Source organism: Geotrypetes seraphini, chromosome 2 (genome assembly GCF_902459505.1).
Source record: "Geotrypetes seraphini chromosome 2, aGeoSer1.1, whole genome shotgun sequence".
In the NCBI taxonomy this organism is placed as follows: Eukaryota; Metazoa; Chordata; class Amphibia; order Gymnophiona; family Dermophiidae; genus Geotrypetes; species Geotrypetes seraphini.
The window spans coordinates 168,004,300-168,032,164 of NC_047085.1; the positions used below are offsets into that span (position 1 = coordinate 168,004,300).

Consider the following 27,865-nt stretch of genomic DNA (forward strand, 5'->3'; position numbering starts at 1 on the left):
CCAGGTCAGGTTTTCAGGATATCCACAATGAATATGTATGAGATGGATTTGCATGCACTGCCTTGAGATGCAAATCTATCTCATGCATATTTATTGTGGCTATCCTGAAAACCTGACCTGGCTCCGGCTCTCGAGGACTGGAATCGCCTACCTCTGGGCTAGGGGGAAGCCGAATGACTTTGGAGAGAAGGAGAAAACATGCTGGCCTTCGGGAAGCCCCCTAAAGTCACAGAGCTGAAGGTACCCATAAACCTGGTGCTTATGCAGCATTTCCCGACACCCCTCCATGAGCTCTGACATCGGGCCTCAAAGTGGGAGCAGAAGCGGCAGTAGACGGCCAGCAAGAGGCAGCGCTTAAAACAGGCTTAGCACTGCTGCTCCTGTTTTAGGAGGCCTGAAGGTATGCAGGGAGGAAGGTTGGTCACTGAATCGGTGAGCCCAATTTTTTAAGAAAACAAATTGATTTGAATCACTTCACCTAAGTGAATCAGACAGCACTAGTAGGCACTCTGCCATATAACTTTCATAAATTGGATACAATCCTCCTGCAGTCAGACAAGTGAGCAGAAATCCCATCTCAGTTTTAACACAAACAGATAATTGATAGTTTCAAACCCATTGTTCACAAACACTTCTGTCAGAAACCCACTCCCATGGGGTGCTTCATCAACTATGGAAACAGACATTAATAAATAAAAACATACCAAAAGAATAAAGTGATACCTTTTTTATTATTGAACTTACAATCCATATGCCATTAGCTTTGTCACCATTCATGCACATAAGTTAGTTAGATGGCTTAAATTATATTCAGAACAGTTTAATTTCGTGCTCTATCTATATAACCTATGTTGCCCCTCTTTAACTACGCTGCCAACCGTATGCATACATTTTATGCAAATAATGCTATTTGTAGAGCTGACGCGAATGAAAACAGCCAGAAGAAAATAACTCCCAGTGCATTATTTAACATTTACCGCTTTGGAGGCAAACATAGCACATTCAACAAGGCCTCGCTTCAGTAATCCAGTATTCTGCCCGGGCTGATGTTGCAAGGCTCACGCTGTCACATGCAAGGGCCAACAACATCAGAAGCTATTACCTTGTTCTACAGGCGCACGATTGTTGTGATCTCTCCACGTGCAACGTCTGGCTGCACGTGGAGGTGGTCATACGCATGTGCCCGTACATCAGGTGACCTCTGACGCGCTGCTCCCCGCATCAGCCCGGACAGAGAGTAAACTGCAGCGGCGCCGAATTACTCGCAGGGCCGAGGTAGCGGTTCTTGGACGTCTTGGAGAATCCTGGGTAGGTAGACGGTCACGGACAGGCTCGACCACTCCCACGGAAACCGCCGCCAGGAACCGCTTCCAACCCCGCGGGATTCCGGCAAAAAACCTTGTTCTCGTGCAGTCCCCCCTCTACTTCCCAGCTTGTCTGTGAGGTCGCCCCACGGCGTCCATGCTTCGATGTCCCGCCCTCTTTCTGACGCAACTTCCTGTTTCCGGCAAGGCGGGACGCCTTAGAAGGAGAGAAGTTGTGTCAGAGGGGACGGGGCACTGGAGAAGGGAAGCTGCGGGATCGTTGGTAGGCAACCTCTGGTTTGAGTTTTATGGTGGGAGGGATGAGTGCGTTTGAGGGAGAGGTGCCGGCTCGCGGACGGGGAGAGAGACATGCTAGAGTGAGGAGGTCGGGGGGGGGGGGGAGAGAGACAGAGATGGCAGACCACGGGGAAGTGAGATCGGTCCCCCAGTCCCCGAATGCGTCTGAAGAAGAGTGTTCGGCGTGTGAGGGCAACCGAGGGTGGGTGTGTGGCGCGCCTAATGTGTGTGGCTTGGTATCTTTGATTGTAGTTGGGCAGTGTCATGTGACTGCGGGCTGTGTGTGGTTGGGTACGAGGCCGCGGGCATCAGGTTAGGGCTCTCTGAACTTCCTTCTGTTGTTTTAAGTTTGTGTCTATTAAAAGTTTAAGTGTCGAGCAGAATACAAGGGGAAGGGGGTTGGGGTTTAGTTCACCTCGGTTTCGCAGGTGTAACTTAAGACATAGTCACGTGCACTGGGATATTTTCCTCTCCCCGGAAGACTTAAAATCTTAAGTGTGAAGGGTTAAGTGACTTTCCAAGATCACAAGGAGCTGTGGTGTGATTTCAGCTAGGCTTCCCTGGTTCTCAGCCTGTTGATCTAAGCACTAGGCTAGTCTATTTCCTGTCAGTGTTTTTGCTGGAGCAGTGTTTTCACTTTTATAAGTGTAAAAATGCTAATAAAATGTGATTATGGAAGCAAATCATATCTTGAGGTTTAGCAGGTTAATGTATATTTAAGCAAAGTTTTCTAGCACTCTTTTTTAACGTTTGAAAGGTTGCTGTTGCTTTTGAGCTATTTCCAGATCGCATTCCTGAAATACAACTTTCTTGCTTTTTATAATTGGGTTTCTTCACATTTATAAACCAGTATAAATAATCTGGACATATAAGTGTTTTAACCTGAATCAACTTCTTTGGCTGCTATAGAACATACAATGTGTTGTTTCTTTTACTAGCTTTTCTTAATGATTTTTCAGAATGGTATATCAATGTATGCACTTATCCTGAGGAGATACATACATTAAATCATCTAGTTTCCATGCCATTGATGTGCCAAATTTTTGTACTCTTGTTCATGTCCTTAAAATAGCTATCTAGTTTTATTTTTAATTGGTATTAGTTTTCACATTTTCAGTAGTAGCTCAAGTTGAGTTACAGTCAGGTATTCTAGGTACGGTAAAACCTTGGATTGCAAGAACTTGGTTTGCAAGTGTTTTGCAAGACAAGCAAAACATTTTATTAAATTTTAACTTGATATACAATCAATGTCTTGCAATACAAGTAAATATATGTTGATGGAAGGATAGTAAATACATGTTTTTGAGAGGATAATATCAATTCAATACACAAAGGATGGTATACTGTAAACCAACACCAGTGAATCCACTGAAATAAATTAGTCTTCAGACCCTCAGAAATGCCATCATCCACTCCATTTTAGTTTCAAAAGTGGTTGGATTTACACATTATATCCTCACCGGGTCACTTATAATCTATTGTGAAGAAAGAACTTTGCTCTGACTCTTTTGCCAATAATCTTATTATAAAGCTAATACTTAGCTGAGGTGGTGCATTCAAAGGGATCTATCACCAACATGTTTCACCCTATACTGGGTTTCATCAGGGCTCCGATCCCTCTAAGTTTGAATTGGTTTCCCACAACGTGACCACTCATGAATTTTTAAAATTTTCCTGACTTTCCCAGTCACTATTTTCTTCTTAGTCCTCCCTGACAGGGCACACCTGTGACTTTTTTTTTTTTTCCTTCGTGTTTTTCACTGTGAATGATTGAACTCTACTAATATGAATTAGGGGTTTCTTCACTAACATTAAATGCAAAAAAAAGAGAGACTTAAGTACATTAAAGATGAAATGAGGATATGTTTCTCATACTCGTATACATCCCAGCATTGAAAAAGCTGCCCCAAAAAATCAAGCTGATTTTCTGTTCAAAAAGTTCAAGGACTGATTTTATAAAAATGTATTAAACAATCGTACAACTGTTACTGTTGAAATCTGCATTTGATTGTGAATTATCTGTGGATGATGCTTCACTGTTGGATATTTTGCTCACTCTAGCTTTGAAAATTCTCAATTCTTGGAAAAATTTATCCAAGGCATCTCATTCCCAATGGTGGAATTTAGTATGTTTAACATACAGATTTGAAGTGTACCTAGCCAAATCAACTCATAGATTTCTGCAGTTTCAGAGAAAATGGAACTCTCAAATTTTATTTGGAAAGCTCCAATCTTTGACTTCTTTCCATTTTTATATTCCCCCTTTTTATATTGTACCTTTACTTTAATTCATGCTACTAGATGATTTTTCATATGTTGTTGTATTCAGTGTGAGTTATACTTCTATCATGCAACTGTTATTACTGCAAGCATCCTTTTGAACTTTTCTTCATGGTTGTATTTTCAATTGTACATTTCTTATGTATAACTTATGAGTTTCAATCGTTATTTTTTATGCATTTTTCTATACGAAAACTCTCAGTAAATATACCTTGACTAAAAAAAACCCCCAACAATCTTACAACTTATTCCATTGGGTCACCTTCAAAGTACTCCCCTTTCCTGCGTATACACTTCCCAGCGTCGTTACCACTTCTGGAAACAGTCCTTAAATACATTTTCAGGAGTCGCCAAAAGTTGCTACATCGAATTTCGCTTTATGTCTTCAGTGGTGTTGAATCATTTTCCTTTTAGCATGTTTAGCTTGTTTAGGAAACAAGAAGTCAACAGAGGGCCCAAGTTAGGAGAGTAAGGTGGCTGGGGAAGAACTGTCATTGTGTTTTTGCGCAAAATTTGTGAATTTTGTTGGTGGCGTGAGCGGGTGTGTTGTCATGATGCAGGAACCACAACTGTGCCCTCCAAAGTTCAGGCAACTTCTTTCCGATTCTCTCACCGAGTCATTTCAACACTTTCAGATGGATTAGCGTGCATAAGAACCCTCACTTGATCAACATGATCATCATCAGTTGAGGTTGATGGTTGCAAACCTCATTCCACTGATTCACGACCACTTTTGAAATGTTAGAGAATGACGTGGTGACTGTTACCCACAGAAACGAGGAAGAAAAAAAGATTGGTTGCCATGGGTACAGGGACAAGGCCATTCATCGCCCCTTGGATGCGACAAGGCCCCTTCTATGCAGTAACATATACAACCTTATAGCCAACCAAGGGACCCGACACGGTCCGTGTTTCGGATAACACGCCTTCCTCACGGGTCCATGATGGTTAAGGTATAAAGCAAACTGCATAAAAGATAACAAACACACGCCAATCACGATCAAATGGCATTGTGTAAGACTTGCTTGACTCCATTTGATCGTGATTGGCGTGTGTTTGTTATCTTTTATGCAGTTTGCTTTATACCTTAACCATCATGGACCCGTGAGGAAGGCGTGTTATCCGAAACACGGACCGTGTCGGGTCCCTTGGTTGGCTATAAGGTTGTATATGTTACTGCATTTACTAATAAACAACGCCTGCATCTTTGTACATTATCTGCAGTCTGTTCGTTGTTTTCAGAAAAATAAAGTCACCAGACAACAAAGGTAGGGAAAATGATTTTATTTTCAATATAGTGATTGAAATGTGTCAGTTTTGAGAAAGGAAAGATATTAAACTTTAAATGTGAGGGCTGCAGAAAAAATAAGGTACTTGGAGGGCCACAGAAAAAATAGTTAATGACAATTTTGCATAAGGTAAAACTCTTTATAGTTTATAAATCTTTCCTTTAACTGGTAAAGGAAAGATTTATAAACCATAAAGAGTTTTACCTCATGCAAAGTTGTAATTTCTTTAATAAGACATTAACTATTTTTTCTGTGGCCCTCCAAGTACCTACAAATCCAAAATGTGGCCCACTAAGGGTTTGAGTTTGAGACCATTGCTCTATACCATTTGAAAGAGGGCAAATATCTAATTATTCACTTCTAGAATTGGATACTTCTTAAATTTAGTAAAAATATTCTGGCACAAGTGTCAAACCTTAAAAAAAGGAAGCAATAGTGAACATTGGAAAATAATAATTAATAAAAATAGTACACATTTAGGGCTCCTTTTACAAAGGTGCGCTAGTGTTTTTAGCGCACACACTGGATTAGCGTATGCTATCTGAAAAACTACCGCCTGCTTAAGAGGTGGTAGCGGCTACATGCGCGGCAATTTAGCGCACGCTATTCCATGCATTAAGGTGCTAACGCATCTTTGTAAAAGGAGCCCTTAATTTTCCTCACCATCAAATTTCCCTGTCTCGCCCACCCCACCCAGCTACTTTTTCATGCCACCCGGCTGGAAAAAATTTCTGGGGAGAACACTGTTCTTGATCATATGTCTCTTTAGCTATAAATTACAATATTATTATTAAGACTTAGCCAAAAGGAAAGGTTTATGAACTATACAGTTTTAACTCATGCAAAATTGTCATTTCTTTAATAAGACATTAACTATTTTTCTGAGGCCCTACAAGTTCCTACAAATCCAAAATGTGGCCCTGCAAAGGGTTTGAGACTACTGCTCTATACCATTTGAAAGAGGGCAAATATCTAATTATTCCCTTCTAGAATTGGATAATTCTTAAATTTAGTAAAAATATTCTGGCACAAGTGTCAAACCTTAAAAAAGGAAGTCATATTGAGCATTGGAAAGTAATAATAATTAACTAATAAAAATAGCACCCATTTAGGGCTCTTTTTACTAAGCTACGATAGCGGTTTTAGCGTGCGTTTAGTGCGTGTAGAACTGCTGTGCACGCTAGATGCTAACGCCAGCACTGAGCTGGTGTTAGTTTTCCTGCGTAGTGCGGGGGTTTGCGCGCTAAAAATGCTAGTGCACCTTAGTAAAAGAGGGGGGTTAATTTTCCCCACCACCAAATTTCCCCATCCCGCCCCACCCGGCTACTTTTTCATGCCACACGGCTGGAAAAAATTTCTGGGGAGAACACTGAGTATACATCCCACCCCACCCCAAGCAACCTGAAGATAGACCCCCCACCCCCCAAAATAGCAGCAGAGAAGGCAACCAAAAGGTTTCCAGCACTCCAGAGGCCCATATTCTTATGGCACCCGGGCTACCATACCAGACTGCTCAAAAAAAAAAAAAAAAAAGGGAAAAGAGTGCAGTATCTGAACCCGAGCTCAATCCCGGCAAACTCCCTAAGAAAGGGTATTTAAAATAAGGCTATGGCCTTGAGGCGATAAGGAAGCCAAACAAGCAAAAAAGGACTGTCTACATGGGTGACCCATCACCCCACATGAACAAGCGAGCACCAACTCCAAAAGGACAGAGGTTCGGGGACCGTCCAAGATTGTAAGATACATTTGTGAGCAAGAAGACACATCTTACCACACCAGAGGGGACCCCCTTTAGGGAGGCATCAAAAAGCTCTCGACATGTCCAAAGCCAATTGCTCCACTGTACCCGAAAAAGCACAATGGAATAGGTGTTGCACATACTTCCAAAAGTAGTGAATAGTCCAACAATCCCAAAAAAGAGTGAGCAAAGGTATTAGGTTCCCTGCCACACTTCAAACAAGGAGGAGAGGGTACGCCCCCAATTTTATGCAACTGCACTTGGGTATAACAGACCCTAAAGAGCACTCGAGCTTAGCACTCCCTAAATACCACTCCCATTATCAACCAAGGGATCCCGCTCAAAGCGCCCAAAATGTTCCACCAACTAAGATCTTTGTGAAGCTCCTATCCCCACTTGGCCTGTATCCGTTGGTAATCCTTAGGCTGTTCAAAAGATAAGAGTGTATTATGACAGTGAGGTATGAAAAGCTGCCACCCCAGCAAAAATAAAACGCTGTGAGAGGTTTCAAGCAACCCTCCGGAGTCAACCTGTGCCAGCACCTTCGTAGCTCCTAGGGCACGCCTACCAACCTCTTCAAAGCTACATCAGAAAGAGGGGCTTCGGATCAGCTCTGCCTGCAGGAAGCTTCAAAGAAGCTGGTAGGCCCTCCCTGGGAGCTGTGAAGGTCACATGCTTGTAGGGAGGTTTTTTTTTTGCCACTGGCAATCGGGAGGGAGTGAATGTGGCAATCACGGGAGGGTTGGAAAGGGAGGCAACACGGCAGATATTTTACTGTGGGGACAAGGCCACGATCAAATCACGATCAAATGGAGTCAAGCAAGTCTTACACAATGCCATTTGATCGTGATTGGCGTGTGTTTGTTATCTTTTATGCAGTTTGCTTTATACCTTAACCATCATGGACCCGTGAGGAAGGCGTGTTATCCGAAACACGGACCGTGTCGGGTCCCTTGGTTGGCTATAAGGTTGTATATGTTACTGCATTTACTAATAAACAACGCCTGCATCTTGTACATTATCTGCAGTCTGTTCGTTGTTTTCTGGTTGCTGTTGTTTACTACAGACTACGTTGGACTTTCTTTCTCCCTTTTGTGCATCGACTTTATTTTTCTGTCCATTTAACTATGTTTCCAGGGTCTTCTTGTCCTTTGACTGTTTTTCTCTCCATCTTCACTTTCTGCCTTGCATCCATCTTTGGCATTAACTTAATATTCAATTTTTCTGCTTTCTTTTCAAAATCTATGTTTCCATGTCTTCCCTTCTATCCCTCTCTTCTTCTGTCCCTATTTCCATGGTCTGCATCTCTTTCTTTCCTTTCTCTCCATCCCTCCTTCCTTCCTTTCCCCTGGTCTGGCATCTGTCTCCTTCCCTCCCCCAACTTTTTATTTCTTTCACCCTGCCCCCTTCTTTCTTTCTCTTTCTATCCATGCCCCCATTCTTTCTATATGTCTGTCTGTCTTTCTCTCTCTCTCCGTGCCCCCTTTTTTTCTTTCTCCATGCCTGCCCTTTCTCTCTCCATGCCCCTTTCTGTATGTGTCCCGTTTCCCTTCTTTCTTTCTGTCTCTCTGTCCCCCCCCCCCCCCCCAAGCCACCACCATTGGGGAACAGGCCGCCACCGCCGCAATCAGGTAACAGGCCGCCACCGCCGCAATCGGGGAACAAGCTGCCGCTGCCACAATCGGGGAACAGGCCGCCACCAACGCAATCGGGGAACAAGCTGCCGCCACCACAATTGGGGAACAGGCTGCCGCCGCCACAATTGGGGAACAGTCCAGTGCCGAGGTCTTAACTCTCCCTGCATATCTTCCACAGCGCGGGCCAACCAATTCACGCCACCCGACGTCAATTCTAACGTCGGGGAGGAACTTCCAGGCCAGCCAGGCAGCAATTGGCTGGCCCAGAACTTCTTCCCCAACATTAGAATTGAACGTTGGGTGGCGAGAATTGGTCGGCTCCGAGCTGGGGAAGATATGTAGGGAGAGCTAAGACCTCGGGCACTGACCTGTTCCCCGATTGCAGTGGCTTGGGGGAGGGCAGTGGGGAAGGGAAGCAGATTGGGGACCCCTGCTTTAGGCAAGGACAGATTGCGGGCCGCAAAATAGTCCCTGGGGGGCCGCATGTGGCCCGCGGCCGCGTGTTTGAGACCGCTGGTATACAGATTTAAAAAAGGGAAATGTGTTAATGAAATCATTAGGTTCAATCTAGCCATTTATTTCTGCATGAATTTAAACAACTAAAAAAAAAGATAAATATAGCTCATCCAGTCATACAAGAAACATCTCTACAGCACCTCTAATAATATTTTGATCACTATATTCCTTCCTGAGGTCTCACTGAGGATATGAAATAGATGTGATCCCCACTTCCAAACCTCTTCCACATAATTTGAAGGAGACCTGTGTGATCGCACTATAGCAAAATAAAAAAGTAGCAGATAAAAATCAAAGTGAGAGCTAGGCAAAACAGTTTAGGTAAAAATGCAGGTAATAATTAGCAATGTATTAAAAATATTTTATTTTTATTTGCTTATAATGTCATTTGAAAGCTGTTTGATGTTAATACAGCTTTAATTTAATTCATTACAGTGTGTGTGGGGGGGGACAACACCTACATCAACAGTAAAGTTAGCATAGGATCATTAAATCCAGTGGCGTACCTAGTATATATGACAGCCAGTGCTGATCATTTTTTAATAACCCCCTCCTCTATATAAAAAAAAGTTATTTTTAGTAATAATCCATGAGTTACACAACAAGGGTGCACCTAGGAAAAGGCAGCATCTTAAACACTGCAGTGAGCACTAGAACACCAACACATGCATTGTAAAACTAAACAAGCCAGATCCTGCACAGTCAATTGATCCTGTACAGTCATTGCTAACAGAAAGCCATGTCCTTTTCATACACACAGAACAGAGATACACCCTCGCCTAATATGGAATAATCACAAACTAAAAATAGAAATATGTAGACAAAAGTTAAACTGAAACGCCAATAAACCAGACTCTGCATACAATGCAACACCACAGAAACAGTGACACATACCCTAATACTGTGCAAAATATAAAGACAGTAGATGTAAATTTGAAAAAAACTGCTACATAACAATCACCACTTTACAAATTAACAAATATAAATAAAATAGGGAAGAGAGAAATAAGAAAATACAATTTTATTGGACTAATCCATTTTTCAATTAGTAGGAATTAGTTTTCAGAGGCCAAATCTTTCTTCAAGACAGTACAGTATACTGCTGTTATGGTATCCTGTCCTGACCTGATGAAAGGGGTTTAGTCCCCAAAAAACTGCCTTATTTCCATTTTCTATTGATAAACTTTAATTAATACAGTTACAATACTACTTGATTCTACATAAAGCAACAACAAATTTTTTTTCCACCTTTTGTCGTTTCTGCTTTAATCATCTTCTCTTCACTCTCTTCTTTCTATTCAGCAGTTGTCCTCGCTCCCTTCCATACAACATCTGTCCTCTCTCTTTGCCCCTTCCACCCAACCTCTGCCCTCTCTCTCTCTCCCCCTTGCATCCACTGTCCACCCTCTCTGCCCTTTCCATCCAGTGTCCGCCCTCTCTCTGTTCCATATGGCATCTTCTCTCTTTCTATGTCCCAATAAACTGTATATCATTTGCCCTTTCTCTCCTTTGTACTCTGTGACCTTTGTACTTTGTGCCTTTGTTCTCCTGTGCCCTTTCTCTCCATTTCAGCTTCACCCCCCTCTCCATTTTTTTGTCTCCACCACTTCCCCTATGCTCTGGCACCTCTATCCCCTTCTCTCCCCCCATGCCCTGGCATCTCTCTCCTCTCCTTCCATCTCCCCCTTCCACTCCATTATCTGGCATCTGTCTCCTCCCCCTCCCCCCATATGCCCTGACATCTCTCCCCCCTCCATGGTCTGGTAGCTCCTTTCCTTTCCCTCCCTCCTATGGTCTTGGCATCTCTTTCCTCTCCTCTCCCTTCCCTGGTCTTCCTTCTCCCCTCTCTCTCCCCAATTGTGTACAGCAGCAGCACTTCTCTTCCTCTCCCCCCCTCCCCAATTGGATGTTGCAGCAGCATTTCTCTTCCCATCCCTCCCCTCATGCCCTAGAATCTCTCTCCTCTCCTATGTCTCCCTCTGCTTCCTTGCTCTGGCACCTTTCTTTCCTTTCCCTCTGGTCTGGCATTTGTCTCCTTAGTTTCCCTTCCCTCCCCCATGCCCTGGCATTTCACTCCTCTCCCCTATCCCCTCCATTATCTTGTAATCTCCACTCCTTCCTTTCTCTCCCTCCTTCCTTCCTTTCCCCTGGTCTGGCATCTGTCTGCTTCTCCCCCCCCAGTAGTCTGGTATCTCCTTTCTTTTCCCTCCCTCCTATGGTCTTGGCATCTCTTTCCTCTCCTCTCCTTTCCCTGGTCTTCCTCTGCCCCCCCCCCCCCATTGGGTGCAGCAGCAGCATTTCTCTCCCCCCTAATTGGGTGCAGCAGTAACAGCATTTCTCTCCCCCATCTCTTCTCCCCCCCCCCCCACCTCGGTTGGCAGATTCGCTACAGGCTAAGGCAGGAGATAGGTCAGCGACGGAGGTAAGCTTACAACTTGGAGCTCAGCTCTTCCTTGCTTCGGGCCTTCCTCGCTGCTGGGTCCTGCCTTCATGGAAACAGAAAGTAGGCAGGACCCGGCAGCGAGGAAGACCCGAAGCAAGCAAGAACACCAAATTGTAAGCTTTCCTCCCTGCCCTATCTCCGCTTTAGCCTGTAGCGAATCTATTTCTCGGACCTACTTCATTTCTCTTCGGTACCTTCTCCCTCCGTTAGCCAGCAGCAGTTACTGAAGCACGCAACTGCAAGCTTCCGCCTCTCCTCTTTCTGATTGGTTTCGCTTTGTGCAGGAGCGTCTTGTGCGATAAGCTGCAGAACAAAAGTAAACACGACGTCGGGGTTCTTCCTGTTTGTGCACTGGGTCATAATGAGCCTGCAGCCCCTGCCTCCAACTGCGACTGTAAAAATCGACCAGCAGTAGGAAAATTGTTTAAAAAAGTAAAGCTGAAAACCCTTTTTTTGGCGCTTAAAAAAAAAAAAAAAAAAGTCAGGCGGAGGCGAATTTGCAGCCAAGATGACAGCCGGGCGCTCACCTAATCTAGCCGGGCGGGGCGCCCGGCTGAAAGGCGCTGGGGAGAACACTGAAGAAACAGTTTTGTTTTACATTTGTGGTTATGATAAAAATACAGAGGGCCTCAAATTAGTACCTGGCGGGCTGCATGTGGCCCTCGGGCTGCGAGTTTGAGACCATTGGTATAGAGGTTTAAAAAAGGGAAATGCGCTAATGAAGTCATTAGGTTCAATCTAGCCATTTATTTCTGATGAACTTAAACAACTTAAAAAAATAAATAAATATAGCTCATCCAGTCATACAAGAAATGGCTTTACAGCACCTCTAATAATGTTTTGATCACTAGGTTCCTTCCTGAGGTCTCACTGAGAATATGAAATAGATGCGATCCCCTCTTCCACATAATTTATGGAGAAGTGTTACTGAGCCTTGAAGGAGACCTGTGTGATTGATCTTTATCTGCTACTTTTTTTGCTGTACACTTCCCCCTCTGTATTCGCAGGGGTTGGGGGCAGAGCCGGCCTGCGAATATTAAAAAAAAACGTGAATAATATTCGGACCGGTTCTGCCCCTAACCCCCGCTTCCCCCAGCTATTTTAAGTCCTGAAAGCCCCCCTTAAGCCTTACCTGGTGGTCTAGCGGGTTTTTGGGGCAGGAACGATCTTCTCCTGCTCCGTGCAGATCGCTCACAGGAAATGGCTGCCTTAAGCTCCCGTAGTCTCTCAAGCCATTTCCTGTGAGCGATCTGCATGGAGTAGGAGTGTGGGAAGATTGTTCCTGCCCCGAAAACCCACTAGACCACCAGGTAAGGCTTAAGGGGGCGCTTACAGGGCTTTAAATAGCCTGGAAATGAAAATGCATTTTTTGGTTTAAAACCGCGAATAAGCAAATCCGTAGATACGGAATTCACGAATACGGAGGGGGAAGTGTAGTGCAAAGTGCAAAACAGTTTAGGTAAAGAAGCAGGTAATAATTAGCAATGTATTAAAATATTTTATTTTTATTTGCTTATAATGTAATTTGAAAGCTGCTTGATGTTAATACAACTTTAATTCTTTATAGTGTGTGTGGGGGTGGGGGGTGGGACAACACCTACATCAACAGTAAAGTTAGAATAGGGTCATTAAATCCAATGGTGTACCTAGTATATAATGCTTCCGGCTTAAGGTCCGGAAGTGTTAGACACCGTAAGCTTCACAGGGATGAAAATATTCGGGTGAAGTTATATTAGTGTTCCAGTATGAATAAATGGTGGTGACAAAAGTTGTGATATTGTTCCTGAGGAAGCTCTACTGAGTTAAAGAGAGCGAAATGGAGATCTTCCGTCGGGCTGGCCGGGTTTACCTATACTTGGCTAAGTACCATCACAATATTAATATAGGAAGAGTATTTAAGCTAAATAAGGCGAATGCATAGTATGATACAACCAAAAAATAAAAAAGATAATAGTAATGAAGTTAGAGAAAATAAAGTCATAAATAAGTTTATGGGCCGATAATAGTTCACAAGGTAGTTATACGCCGAGACGTGTTCTAGTGACGATATAACTGTGAACACTTGAGATCCATTCTCAGTCTCTTAAGGAAGTTGATTGAATGAACAGTTGAACTGGTGATTCTGCAGTAGCCTATATATTTTTTTGAAAATTGGGTGCACAGCATAATAGTACTGAAGAAGTGTTTATTAATAGTACCTAGTATATATGACAGTCGGTGCTGATCATTTTTTTAACAACCCCTCCTCTATATAAAAAAGATATTTTTAGTAATAATCCATGAGTCACACAACAAGGGTGCACCTAGGAAAAGGCAGCATCTCAATCACTGCTGTGAGCACTAGAACACCAACAAACGCAATGTAAAACTAAACAAGCCAAATCCTGCACAGTCAATTGATCCTATACAGTCACTGCTAACAGAAAGCCATGTCCCTTTCATACACAGACAGATACACCCTCACCCAATATGGAATAATCACAAACTAAAAATAGAACTATGTAGACAAAAGTTAAACTGAACCAAGAAACCAGATTCTGCTTACAATGCAACACAACAGAAACAGTGACACGTCCTTTAATACTGTGCAAAATATAAAGACAGTAGATGTAAATTTGAAAAAACCTGCTGCATAAAATCGCCACTTTACAAATTAACAAACAGAAATAAAACAAACAATGAGAAATAAGAAAATACCATTTTTTGGACTAATCAATTTTTCAGTTAGTTTTCAGAGGCCAAATCTTTCTTCAAGACAGTACAGCAGGGGTGCCCACACGTTTTTAGCTTGCGAGCTACTTTTTAAAATGACCAAGTCAAAATGATCTACCAACAATAAATTTTTTAAAAACACAAAGCACACTGTACGCAGAGAAAATGTTAATTATCATCTGTATTCAGGGGTGTGTTTTTTTTTTTCAGAGGTCAAGGCAGATGACTTTAAAATATGCAATGTCACCTCAGTAACAACTATACAAAAATATACAAATATACCCCTCTCCCCTTTTACTAAACTGCGATAGCAGTTTTTAGCGCAGGGAGTTGCGCTGAATGCCCCCGCACTGCTCTCGACACTCATAGGCTCCCTGCCCTAAAAACCACTATCGCAGTTTAGTAAAAATGGGCCATAGTGCAAAATATAGATGGCAGATATAAATTCTCAAAAGAGACACATTTTGATAACTAAATTGAAAATAAAATCATTTTTCCTACCTTTTTGTCTGGTTATTTCATGAGTCTCTGGTTGCACTTCCTTCTTCTGACTGTAAATCCAATATTTCTTTATTTCTGCCCTTCCCCTTTTCTTTCTGTCTTTCTTTCTTTCTCTTTCCCCCCTGCCTTTTTTTCTCTCTCTCCCCCTGCCCCCCTCTTTATTTCTGCCTTTTTTTCTCTCTCTCCCCCTGCCCCCCCCCAGCCATCGTGCCGATTTCTCCACTTCTCTGATTCTTTTCCTACCCCCCAAGCCACCACGATGATTTCTCCCTGCTGCTTCCCAGCAATTGGCTGGTCCAGAACTTCCTCTCCGACATCAGAATTGATGTCGGAGGTGAAATCTTGCAAGTCCGGCACTTGTACGCGCCTGGCCTGGCTCGGAGAGACAGGAAGAAAAAGATCGCAAAGGCAATGCAGTCGACTCACATTACCTTTGCAATCTACTGGTCAATCGCGATCGACCATTTGGGCACCCCTGCAGTATAGTATACTGCTGTTATGATATCCTGTCCTGACCTGAGGAAAGGGGTTTATTCCCCCCAAATTGCCTTATTTCCATTTCCTATTTATAAACTTTAATCAATACAGTTACAGTACTACTTGATTCTACGTAAAGCAACAAAAAATTTTTTTCTACCTTTTGTCGTTTCTGCTTTATCATCTTCTCTTCGCTCTCTTCTTTCTATTCAGCATTTGTCCTCGCTCCCTTCCATGCAACATCTGTCCTTTCTCTTTGCCCCTTCTACCCATCTTCTGCTCTCTCTCTCTCTCTACCCCTTCCATCTACTGTCCACCTTGCCCTTTCCATCCAGTGTCCGCCCTCTCTCTGTTCCATATGGCATCTTTCCTCTTTCTATGTCCCTTCAATAAACTGTATATCCTGTGCCCTTTCTCTCTTTTGTACATGATTCATTTCAGCTTCACCCCCTCCCCTATGCTCTGGCATTTCTCTCTTCTTTCCTTCCTTCCTTCCCACTCCACCCCATGGTCTGGCATCTCTATCTCCTTCCCTTCTTTCCCCCATGCCCTGGCATCTCCCTCCTCTCTCTGGCACCTGCTCTCCTTACTTTCCCTCTGGTCTGGCGTTTTATTGCCTTTAGTTTCCCTTCCTTCCCCCAATGCCCTGGCATCTCTATCTTATCTCCCCCTCTATTATCTGGCATCTCTTCTCCTTCCTTTCTCTCCTTCCTTCCACCTGGTTTGGTATCTGCCTCTTTCCCCTCTCCCCCCATATGCCCCGACAACTCTTCCCCCCCAACCTCCATGGTCTGGTAGCTCCTTTCCTTTCCCTCTCTTTCATGGTCTTGGCATCTCTTTCTTCTCCTCTCCCTTCCCTGGTCTTCCTTCTCTCCTCTCTCTCCCCAATTGGGTGCTGCTGCAGCAGCACTTCTCTTCCTCTCTCCCTCCCCAATTGGGTGCAGCAACAGTACTTCTCTTCCCCTTCCCAATTGGATGCAGCAGATTTTCTCTTCCCCTTCCCTCCCAAAAAATTAGGTGCAGCAGCCGGAATATTTCTCTTCCCTCTCTCCCCCAAAATGGGTACAGCAGCAGAACATTACTCTTCCCCTCCCTCTCTCCCAAAAATGGATGCAGCAGCAGAACATTTCTCTTTCCCCCTCCCCTCCCCCATTCAGTGGTGCAGCAGCATTTCTCTTTTTTATCCCTCCCAGCTCACACACCCGGCAGAGTCGCTAGGCAAGTTATAAGCTTCCCTCCATCGCTGACCTATCTTCCATAGGTCAGCGATGGAGGGAAGCTTACAACTTGCTGCTCTTCCTTGCTTCGGGCCTTCCTCGTTGCCGGGTCCTGCCTTCGCGGAAACAGAAAGTAGGCAGGACCCGGCAGCGAGGAAGGCCCGAAGCAAGTTGTAAGCTTCCATCCGTTGTTGACCAGTTTTCTGCCTCAGCCCGTAGCGAACTCATGCTTTGGGGCTCTAAGGTGTGCGTGCCCGGCTCCCTTCTCTTCCCCCCCTTCCCCCTGGGACGTAACTTCCGGTTTCAGAGGGAAGAGAAGGGAAGCCGGCACGCACACCTTAGAGCCCCGAAGCATGAGTTTGCATCTCCAAGCCGGTGAGAGGTGTGTTTTTTTTTTTGTTGTTGTGTTTTTTTTAATGTTGAGGTGCGGCAGCAGCGAGATTCGCATTAGATGACAGTCGGGTGGTCATCTAAATTAGCTGGGCGTAGCGCCCGGCTAAAAGGCCCTGCGGAGAACACTGTATACTATTTGAAAAGTTGTGAATTGTTGCATATTCTTTGTTCTGGACAGTGTTCATTGTTTCTTTCATTTGCCTTCACAATAAAAACAGATTTAACATAAAACAGAACTTCGCACTATACCACTGCTCATTGAGGTTGCACATGATGAAAAATAGCCAATCACAAAAACACACTTTCACAAAAACTGCTGTAGCTCGGAGACAAAAACAGATATCAACAAATGGGAAAAAGGAGGTTTCAAGCTACTCAGTGCTACCTAGTGTATCTCAAAAGAACTTCCCATTGGTTCACATTTCAAACTGTTCTGGAACTTTTTGAACGGACCTCATATTAAAAGAAGATATTAATAGTTTTCTGAAGTTTAGTACAGTACTTTTATTCATAGTTTAGTTAATATTTTTTAATTTTGTGCACAAAAGTACTTGGAAAAATGTTCATATTTTTTACAGTGTGCCATGAACCAAAGAAGTTTGAGAACCACTGACTTACATGGCCCTGAAATTTTTTTTTTTTTTTAAGTACCTCTGCTTTTTAGCAGTCTGTTGTTTCAAATTGCCCAGAGTATTTCTGATAAAAGGTTAATATCACTGCTTCATTAAACTCAGACTGGAGTAATTAAGAAACCCTGTGATTTCATATGGTCCTCTAAATACTTTTTTAAATTTTAGTATAATGGGCTTGATTTTTAATAAGAATGTACTTCAGCAAGCATTAGATAACAAGGAGTGAATTGTATTTCCATACATGAAGTCCAAACCATTAGCCAAAATGCAAGAATAGGCGATAAGATGCCATCTCAACTGAAAATACTAAACTATTATGGTTTGGGTGACAACCTCCCCCCCCTTAAATTTCATCTACTATTGACCTGACAAATGGCACTAGCTTCAACATTGAGAATACCTCAAAAGTACTGGGAGTCACTTTAGAATGTTCATTTCCCCCCCCTCCTTTTATCAAGCAGTGATAGAAGTTTTTAGTGCAGGCCAGTGAGGTAAGTGATCCAACGTTCATAGGATGCTGGCCCGAACTAAAGCCTAATGCAGCTTGATAAAAGGGGCCTTAAGTTATGAAGATCATGTTACCAATATAAGTCCAAATTCTATAAGCAGCTCCCATGTGCAACCTGTGTGTGTCTTTCTCTCTCTCTTCCCCCTCTGTTCCCCTTCTCCCCCCCCCCCCCCAAGGGAGTGGGGGGAAAAGAGAGAGAGGGAGCCAGGGTGTATATGTATCACCTTTTACTGCCATCCCAGCATCTTTTGCCCTTGCCCACCAGTACCATATCCAACATTTCTCATTCTCTCACCCCTCTCCAGCTCCATGCCACATCTCTTCTTCCATTCCCTCCATTCCAATGTTCAACATTCTTCCCTCTTGCATCCCTTTCAGTCTTTCCCACTGAACCCTCTCCAACATTTCTTCCTCTTATCTTTCTCTTCCCCATGCATATCTACCTCACTCCTCTCCCACCATTATGTTTAACAATTCTCTCCCTCCCTATCACTCTCACATACTCCTGCCCAACAATTCTCTCTTTCTATCCCTCCCCACCTCAGCATCTTTCCCTCCCTCCCTACTGTGGATTCTGTGGGATTCCTGTCGGTCCCATTCCCGTGCTGCTCCCTATTATGATTGAACATAACATGAACCAAGGAGTCAGTTCTCCCAGGAAAGGTTTGGGCATCACTGTCCTAATGGATTCAAAAATTTAAAAAAGTCCTGAAAATGGTCCAAACAGAGTAAAGTAGTAGAAGAAATTCCAGTCAAAGGCAGAGCTCCATTTTAAGTATTGTACAGGGGTATGTAAGTTAGAAATAGGTTTTTGTACTTCCTTTTAATGGATTGTTGTGGTTTTAAACTTGTGTTTTTTGTTCATAACTTAACAAAACTAGAAATTTTGAGTACATGAAACTTTAATACTGAAAGCTTTTGAAAATAAGGGATAAGGATATGAAGATTTCTAGTGCCATCTTCTGGCAAAATTCTCCAAAATAATCAAAAATGTAGTTTTGCAATATCATTTGAAAAACTAAGGCAAAATTCTCTTGTAATGCATGCCTGTGGAAAGGACTTTTGCACATTTGTCCCATATTAGCCAGTATTACTTTACACAAAGAAATTTACCATGGGAGTTGGGCACAACATTGAATTTGCACCAGATTTCCTTCCTGTGCCGAATTCTGCATTGGCCTTACAGATTCTATGTGGGGACCAAATGGTAACATTGATGGTGGTAGCAGTTTGTATGGGCTGAAAGAAAGAAGGCAGTAAGAACTGATTTGTGGGATGGGGTAAGGTCATCCTGGTTGATGGAGTAGAGAATGGAGTATGAGTTTGGAGGCTGAGAGACCTAGAGAAGAGCTTGAGAAGGGAATCGGGCATTGTAGATGGAGAGGAGGGTGAAAGAGAGAAGACTGAAGAGAGAGAGGGGGGAATAGCATGAGGTACAAGATTCTACTTCTCATCTTTAAAGTGCACTCTACAGAAACTCCTCTATCTCTTTAAACATATCTGACACCCTATTGCCTTCTCATTCTCTCAGATTCACAAACTAGAACCATCTTGTCATTCTCACCTTTCATATAGTCATCTCTGCCACCACCCCCTGTGCCATTTTTTCAATTCAGGGTCCCGAACTATGAAACCTCCTCCCTTCCCCTCCCCTATTTAAAACTATAGACTTCTTTAGACAAATTCAAGGCAGATCTTAAGACCTCTCTCTTCTTTGGTGCATTTGCGTACACCTGACCCTTTCTCCACTTCCTCTTTCTATTATGGCTGCTGAGTAGGCTGACCAGAAGCACAGATATCTTACCACATGTCTCCTCCCACCTCTCTTTCCTATAATTTATTGAAGTTCTTCCCCTTCTCCTTCACTGTCATGACTGGACCTGCATACATACAGTCACCTACTTTTTAATTGAAAGTAAGCCGCTTAGATGTGTGTTACAATATGCTGGATAGCAAATCTTCTCAAAACTTGGAAACTAGGTACTGAATAAGCTATAGGCTCATGTGCATTCCATCAGCACTCTCTGTTTGCACTTAAGAGGAAGATTAAGGTGAGATCAAGCATGTTGTGCAGATTAGGTATAAACAGTTTTTACTGAACAAGAAGAACAAAGTACAAACATGGTGATGAACAGTTCAACAGTTTTTAAATACACTTATACAACCTTTAGCTCTTCATGTCCTAACAAGAACATGCCCTTTCCTCACGTCATATTCTTTGTTCTTGATGAACTTCCAACCACTCCCTTGTCTCCCATCTCACTAATTATATTATTATATTTCTAGTGCAATAGGTGTGTCATTCTGGTTGGATGGATAATATCCTCTTGCTCATGAGCTCTGCAGAAGGAATCCACTACAGCTTTTGAATCTCTCCTCTTTCACTAGAGAGTTCTGCTGCCCCTTTTAGTCTTTCTGATCTGTTTATTTCTTTAATTTTTTCAGTCTTGGGTTTCTGTTTTTATTTGCAAATTTTTGACTACCTTCAGTGCTCAGAGCTCCCCTTGTCGAGGGTTCAACTCTGCCTTCATGGAGGAGAAGTAAATTGAGGTCTTCTGCTGACAGCCTAGTCTCTCTGTGGTACCTATTGGCCAGCCTGCAGAAATGTTTTTGGAGCTCGACATCCATTCCCTGTGTAACACTGCTCGCCTATTGCATTGCAGGGGCTTGAGTGCAGATTGTTGGGCACCTATAGGGGGTCCAGTGGGGTTCCACAGGGTGCTGGCTGCGTTTTTCCTCCCCCATGGTCCGATGCTCAGTTGGACACTGGTCCGAATGGCACCCCAAAAATTCAGCGTTGGAGGAGCGATCTGTTTTAGACAGTGATTTCTTCTCCAGTATCCAACTACCTTTGGAGCCGAGGCAGGCTGCAGTACATTTCCAGCACAGGTCACAATGAGTAAGACTGTTACAGTCTATGAGGAAAATCAGGGAGAAGAGTCTTTTATTTTTTTTAGGTTTCTTCCCCATCCTTTAGGTTTCCCCACCTCCAAAATCCTAAAATCGCTGGTTTTTCATTTTAGTCAAAGCATTTTGGACCTTCCCCCCCCCTTTTTTTTTAACCCCTTTTACATTCCAGGTGTGCACTGGATGGGCAACTGAAGAGCATCCATGCCGTGCAGCACGTGAAGGGGGAGGGGGTGGGAGTGACTGGCTTAACTTCCCCTTTGTTCTCTAGTGCTGAAGAATGGCTGGGGGGTCTTTTGGGAGTAAATCCCTTCCAGAGCCTCAAAATAGCAGTTATTCAAAGTGCAGGAGTGTGGAGGCCACGGAGCCCAAGTGACGTAAGCTGGAGTCATCTAAAGCAATGGTTCCCAACCCTGTCCTGAAGGACCACCAGGCCAATCGGGTTTTCAGGCCAGCCCTAATGAATATGCATGAGAGATTTGCATATAATGGAAGTGACAGGCATGCAAATCTGCTTCATGCATATTCATTAGGGCTATCCTGAAAACCCGATTGGCTTGGTGGTCCTCCAGGACAGGGTTGGGAACCACTGATCTAAAGGACACTCTTTACTATCTAATACAGCATTTTCTCCAGAATTTGTCAATCTGATGTGGAAAACCTATCTTGATGGATGAGATTCCCAGGGGAAATCTGGTAGTGCACCAGGAGGTGGTGCGTAAGGGGGTTTGGGCTCCCACAGCAATATCTACCTCAATGTTAGCCTGGCCAGGATCCGGTGGGCCTTTCCGAGGGAGACTCAGACAATGAGGAGTCTATTTGTATGCCTTTACTGTCACAGAGCGAGCCCTCCCTGTTGGGAGATGTAGGATCACAGACAGGTGTGAGTGTACAAGGTACGATGATGGTCCTTGATCAAGAGAGTGACCCCCACGGTCAAACTGTTAGGAAAAAGTGACTGCAAAATTTAACTGGATCCTTTGCTGTATATGGAGAGTTATCCTAGGACAATCAGGCAGCATATTCTCACACATGTGGGCGACATCATCCATGGAGCCCAATACGGACAGTGGTAAAAGTATATTGCAACTTTAAGGTTTTTAGACACTTTGTATGTCTGCACCGTGCATCCGCGAGCCTTCCTGGATAAAGATTTGCCAGTTGATGGTGTATCTAGATTTTCAGAAAGCTTTTAATAAAGTTCCTCATGAGAGGCTCCTGAGAAAATTGAAGAGTCATGGGATAGGTGGCAAAGTTCAGTTGTGGATTAGGAATTGGTTTTTAGGGTTAATTTTTCTTAATGGGGGGGAGTAAATGGGGAGTGTGTGGCGCAGTGGTTAAACCTACAGCCTCAGCACCCTGTGGTTGTGGGTTCAAACCCACGCTGCTCCTTGTGACCCTGGGCAAGTCACTTAATCCCCCCATTGCCCCAGGTACATTGGGTAGATTGTGAGCCCGCCGGGACAGACAGGGAAAAATGCTTGAGTACCTGAATAAATTAATGTAAACCGTTCTGAGCTCCCCTGGGAGAACGGTATAGAAAATTGAATAAATAAAAAAAATAAAAATAAAATAAATAGTAAAGTTCCACAGGGATCAGTACTGGGATTGGTGCTATTTAACTTATTTATAAATGAGCTGGAAATTGAATTGAGTGAGGTAATTAAATTTGCAGATGACACATCTCACTATTTATTTAAAAAATTTGTCAACCCACCTATCCCTAGGCGGCCTTACAGAAGTAACATACACAAAATGGAACAAATAAGACTTGTACAAACATCTTGAATTACAGATGGGTAATTACATCTTAAAAAGCCATGGGTTCATAAATCCTTACAGTACAATTTAAACCAGCATTTGGCAAGAACATCTTCTATTGGAATGCTTCTATAAAAAGTGTAGTTTTAAGCATTTTTTAAACTTCTGAATATCAGAAAGAGCTCTCTGCGGTCCATTTAGTTCTACAAAGTTACTGCTATGATGGAAATAGCAGAAGTTTTCGTATTCTCATAATGTATTTTTTTAAAAGTCCATCAATGACAGTCGTATTGCACCTTCAGACCGCAAAGATCTGAACGGTCGGTAGATTGCCATAATTTCCAGTAGATACCAAGGAATCCCATGGTAGACCGCATGTTAGACCGATTCAAGAGTAAACTGAAATGCTTTCTTTTAAAAGATGCCTTCAACTGCTAGTACTCTTGTCTTTATTTATTCCTTAGGGTCAACCTTGCAACTTTATTTATTGTTACCCTCCCTTTTGTCCATTCCCTTTTTGTCTTATTTTCTTTAAAATATTGTATTTCTTTCCCCCTTTCCTCACGATGCGTAAGTCTTGTTTGTGGTTAAATGTGGCATGTTTTGTCCCCCTGAAAGTTGTATGAATTTTAGCTAAGTACATCGCTTTGAAGTTTGATTAAGTGATCCATCAAATCTTAAATAAACTTGGTAACCAGTGCAGTTTTTCTAATCCCACAGATTAGCCTTGCAGCAGCATCTAGAATCCTATTCCAGGCAAAGTGGTTGCTTCGGCCAAGCAGTATTGCAGAATTTATTTTCTTCTTAATGGCCAACTCTTCCTCCATCCCATTGCAGTAAGCTAGGAAGTCCCACAGGTGAGAATATGCTGCCTGTTTGTTCTAGGCTAACTTATTCAACTATTAAGCTGGCTAATGGCAAGCACTATTAAACATCCAACAAGAATCTTCTTGCCATAAAAGTGCGAAGAACTACAGATTCATAGGAAACACACTAGGGATATCTCAGAACGCTACTCCGATAATGTAATATCAAGGTAGCAGCACTCCTCACCGACTTCCTTATCGTGTGTTCACTTTGTGACTCTTTTGTTTTAAATCAATCTCTAATTTTTATCGTAGTTTATTTTGGTCTAATTTAATTTTGTATAAAGCTTTTTATAAGATTTTTCTTTACATTCCACATTCATATATCTTCATAAAATGAACCTTTGAATCCTTAAAGATCAAACATGCACTTAGCTTTTATGTAGCATTATTCAATTGAATATTGTACTGCCTCCCATCAATGCGTTTCACCTCTTCATCAGGACGGGGCTAGTACTATCACTAAATCAAAACAGCAAACAAACTTCATATTAATGCACAGCAAACCTCAGTATTTACCACTCATAATTACTTCAAACCCACTGACCTGGTAGGTTACTCCTTTCCAATCATCTCGTGGCCATTCTAGCGATTAAATATGGCCGCGGCGTCCTTCACATACTTTTTATACTCCTCCCCCCTGGCATCATTACACTGACTGGCCAACGCCGAAGCAACATCTCACTTTACATCTTTAATTAAAGGGCTCAACATCCAAACAAAGCCCAACACCATAATGTAACCCAAGGGAAAACCCCATTCATAAACTCAATCAGCCAACACCATCCAATCACTTGTTTCATTTAACCCTTTAGGGTACATACTGTCCAACTCGTACATCCATCGTAATTCCTTCAAATTCAACAGACGCTCATAATTCACGTTCACACGCGTTCACACACATTATAAAATGGCACCAATTGTTCGTCATTGGATGCTATTGAAACACACGATGAAAGATTTAAAGTGGAGAGTGATCGATATGGTAAATACTGGGTGGGAGGGAGGAAATTATGAGCGTCTGTTGAATTTGAAGGAATTACGATGTAGTTCTTCGCACTTTTATGGCAAGAAGATTCTTGTTGGATGTTCTAGGATAAAGCATAGTTACTTATCGTGGCAGGTGTTATCCAGGGGCAGCAAGCAGATATTCTCACATCCCTCCCACCTTCTTATTGAACTGAAGCCGTGAGCTAGCATCAGGCAGGAAGGCACTCATGCATGCACGGTGCAGGCAGTCGTAAAGTTTATAAAAAAGTGGTAATACGCTTTTACCATTGTCTGTACCGGGCTCTATGTATGATGTCACCACATGTGTGATAATATCTGGCTGCTGTCCCTGGATAACACCTGTTAGAGTAAGTAACTGTGCTGAATGACCAGCAAGAAAGTGATAATAATGCCACTGTAAAAGTGTCTAGTGAGACTTCATTTGGAGTACTATGTAGAATTCTGGAAGCCATATATTTGGAAGGATATAAACAAGATTGAATTGATCAGAGGGAGGCTGAGCAGTGGTTTTCACATAGAAGATATGAGCATATACTTTAAAGTTTTATTTCCCAATGCCACAGGCGGGGCTGTGGTGTCAGTTGGTATAAATGTTCTGACTCCAGCTTCAAAATAAATACTTACATTTTATAAAATTTATCATTTTATTCTTGGATCCTGGACAAAGATTATATATAAAGCACTGTTAAATGTAATTGTAAGTTTTTTATATTTACCAGTATTTTAAATCCAGAACAAACAAATTTAAAGCCCAGTAATAGTAGGAGTCAGCATCAGACAGTAGAAAAAGAGAGGAGTATGAGTTGAAGGTTAGGTGTACTGATTCCACAGCCCTAGTCACAGGTCACATTTGAGTTCTAGAGGCGATGAACTCAATTCATTTCCATGTATTTTATACTAATCTTTTGTGAACCGCATTGAACTCTTATCTGGTTATGTGGTCTAGAAATTGGTTTATTGTATTGTATTCATTCAACTTGAAATCTGAAGCCTAACCTCAATGAAAAGTTAGTGTACAAACTCTGAAATACTTTGCTTCTCTGGCTGGTATCATATTTTTTTGAAATAATCTACAGATAATTATCATTTTTATTGAAGTTCATTTTTTTTTCTTCTGTTTTTGTTTCTAGGAAATGGCTAACAGACTTAAATGACACTTTATAGGCATGTACGTGAAGGAGAAGATGCGCTCCAAATGTTTATGCTAAGTCACTGGAAAAGCTGCTGATTAACAAGATTTGGTAACTTCTACCATGAAGAAAATCAGTCTTAAAACAATTCGCAAGTCCTTTAATTTAAATAAAAGCAAAGATGACAATGACTTTGTAGTAGGTCAGCAGCCATCATTGACTAATGATTTTGGAAAAGATGACTCCTTATTTGGCAGTTGCTATGGAAAAGATCTGGCAAGTTGTGATGTAAACAATGAAGATGAAAAAGGTGGTAAAAACAGACCAAAAAGTGAAAGCTTAATGGGTACATTGAAAAGGAGGCTTTCAGCAAAGCAGAAGCAGAAAGGCAAGAGCAGTGCATCGGTGAATTCTGTTGAAGATGACACATTTTCATCATCTTCTGCCCCAATCACACTAAAAGATATGAGAGCTCAAAGACCCTTGAGGTCCACATCCCTACGTAATCACCATTATAGTCCAACCCCATGGCCCTTAAGACCTACAAATTCGGAAGAAACGTGCATCAAAATGGAAGTGAAAGTGAAAGCGTTAGTTCACTCCTCCAATCCAAGCCCTGCTCTGAATGGTGTTCGAAAAGACTTTCATGACCTGCAGTCAGATACTTTGTTCCAAGAGCAAAACAATACATTAAAACATACAGCATCACAAAATGGAGATTTGCATCTTCATATGGACGAACATGTGCCTGTAGTTATTGGACTTATGCCTCAGGACTACATTCAGTATACTGTGCCTTTAGATGAAGGAATGTATCCTTTGGAAGGATCACAAGCTTATTGTCCCGATAGTTCCTCCCCAATGGAGGTTTCAGCTCAGATAGGAAGTAGCAGTTTACACAACAATGACGGACAAGATGCTCAAGATATAATTGTTGCCCCAGACATCTTTGTGGACCAGGCAGTGAATGGCTTGTTAATTGGCACCACAGGAGTCATGTTGCAAAGCCCACGGGTTGATCACATTGATGTTCCTCCACTATCGCCATTACTACCTCCAATGCAGAATAATCAAACCCAAAGGAACTTTACTGGACTAAATGGCACAGGTGCCCATGTGACAGAAAGTATGCACTGCCATTTAAACTTTGATCCTAACACTGCCCCAGGAGTTGGAAGAGTTTATGACTCTGTGCAAAACAGTGGACCTATGATGGTGACAAGCCTTACTGAGGAATTGAAAAAGCTTGCGAGACAGGGATGGTACTGGGGTCCTATCACTCGATGGGAAGCAGAAGAAAAATTGGCACATGTGCCTGATGGCTCTTTTCTTGTGCGGGACAGTTCTGATGATCGTTACCTTTTAAGCCTGAGTTTTCGATCACATAGTAAAACACTTCACACTAGAATTGAGCACTCCAATGGTAGATTCAGCTTTTATGAACAGCCTGATGTGGAGGGGCACACATCTATAGTTGATTTAATTGAACATTCAATCAGGGACTCTGAAAATGGAGCTTTTTGCTATTCAAGATCTCGGTTGCCTGGCTCGGCGACATACCCTGTCAGACTGACAAATCCAGTGTCGCGGTTTATGCAGGTGCGCTCTTTACAGTATCTTTGCCGTTTTGTCATACGTCAATACACTAGAATAGACCTGATTCAGAAACTGCCTTTGCCAAACAAGATGAAGGATTATTTACAAGAAAAGCACTACTGAAGCTTATGGGACTCTTGTATCTTGCACTTTGGGAAGAAGAAATTTGGAATACAGTTTACAAACATCCATTGCTAGCAGAATATTTTGCTGTCATAATAATTGGGTTTTGTTTTTTTGTAAGTAGGATCGTTCTTTTACATTTCAGTTCAAACAAGGGTTCTGATTGTATGGAATTACTTTTTTCAGCAATTTTCGAATTGATCACAATGTGAATTTATCAGATTTTTCTATTTTTTTCAACTTCTAGGCTGCTATTCACTGTGATTTGTATGCATTAACAGCACATTTCATCTGTATTGATCCACACTTCATGTAAACTTGTTTAATGGGTGAAGGAAACTTTTTTTCATGTCTTCATTTGTATTGTCATCAGTAGTTCTTTCAAAATGTCATAAACCATTGAATAACTAGTTTATGCATCCTACAAATCTGCGTTTATTTCACTAATCTCTGCATATCATATGAACATTTACACTGTATTAAAGGCCACAGAGCAATGACACTTGTACATTGGTCAGACTAACAGC

At 42.4% G+C, this 27,865-nt stretch overlaps 1 protein-coding gene across 5 annotated transcripts; it reads left to right on the forward strand.

The window, feature by feature from the left end:
- The first annotated feature begins 1,180 nt into the window (after window positions 1-1,180).
- SOCS6 (suppressor of cytokine signaling 6) lies at window positions 1,181-27,749 on the forward strand. 5 transcript variants are annotated; one of them, XM_033934252.1, is made up of 3 exons: window positions 1,181-1,308; window positions 23,333-23,469; window positions 25,620-27,749. In XM_033934252.1, exon 3 carries the CDS (start codon window positions 25,743-25,745, stop codon window positions 27,336-27,338), a length of 1,596 nt encoding a protein of 531 aa, XP_033790143.1. In that variant the 5' UTR covers window positions 1,181-1,308; window positions 23,333-23,469; window positions 25,620-25,742; the 3' UTR covers window positions 27,339-27,749. The 5 variants fall into 5 exon arrangements, with proteins under 5 accessions (XP_033790143.1, XP_033790147.1, XP_033790144.1 ...); XM_033934253.1 differs by lacking the exon at window positions 1,181-1,308 and adding an exon at window positions 1,507-1,587; XM_033934254.1 differs by lacking the exon at window positions 1,181-1,308 and adding an exon at window positions 1,784-1,803.
- The last annotated feature ends 116 nt before the right edge of the window (window positions 27,750-27,865 follow it).

Coding starts and splice junctions, on each gene's coding strand:
- SOCS6 (XM_033934252.1), top strand. CDS start 25,743: ATGAAGAAAATCAGTCTTAAAACAATTCGCAAGTCCTTTAATTTAAAT.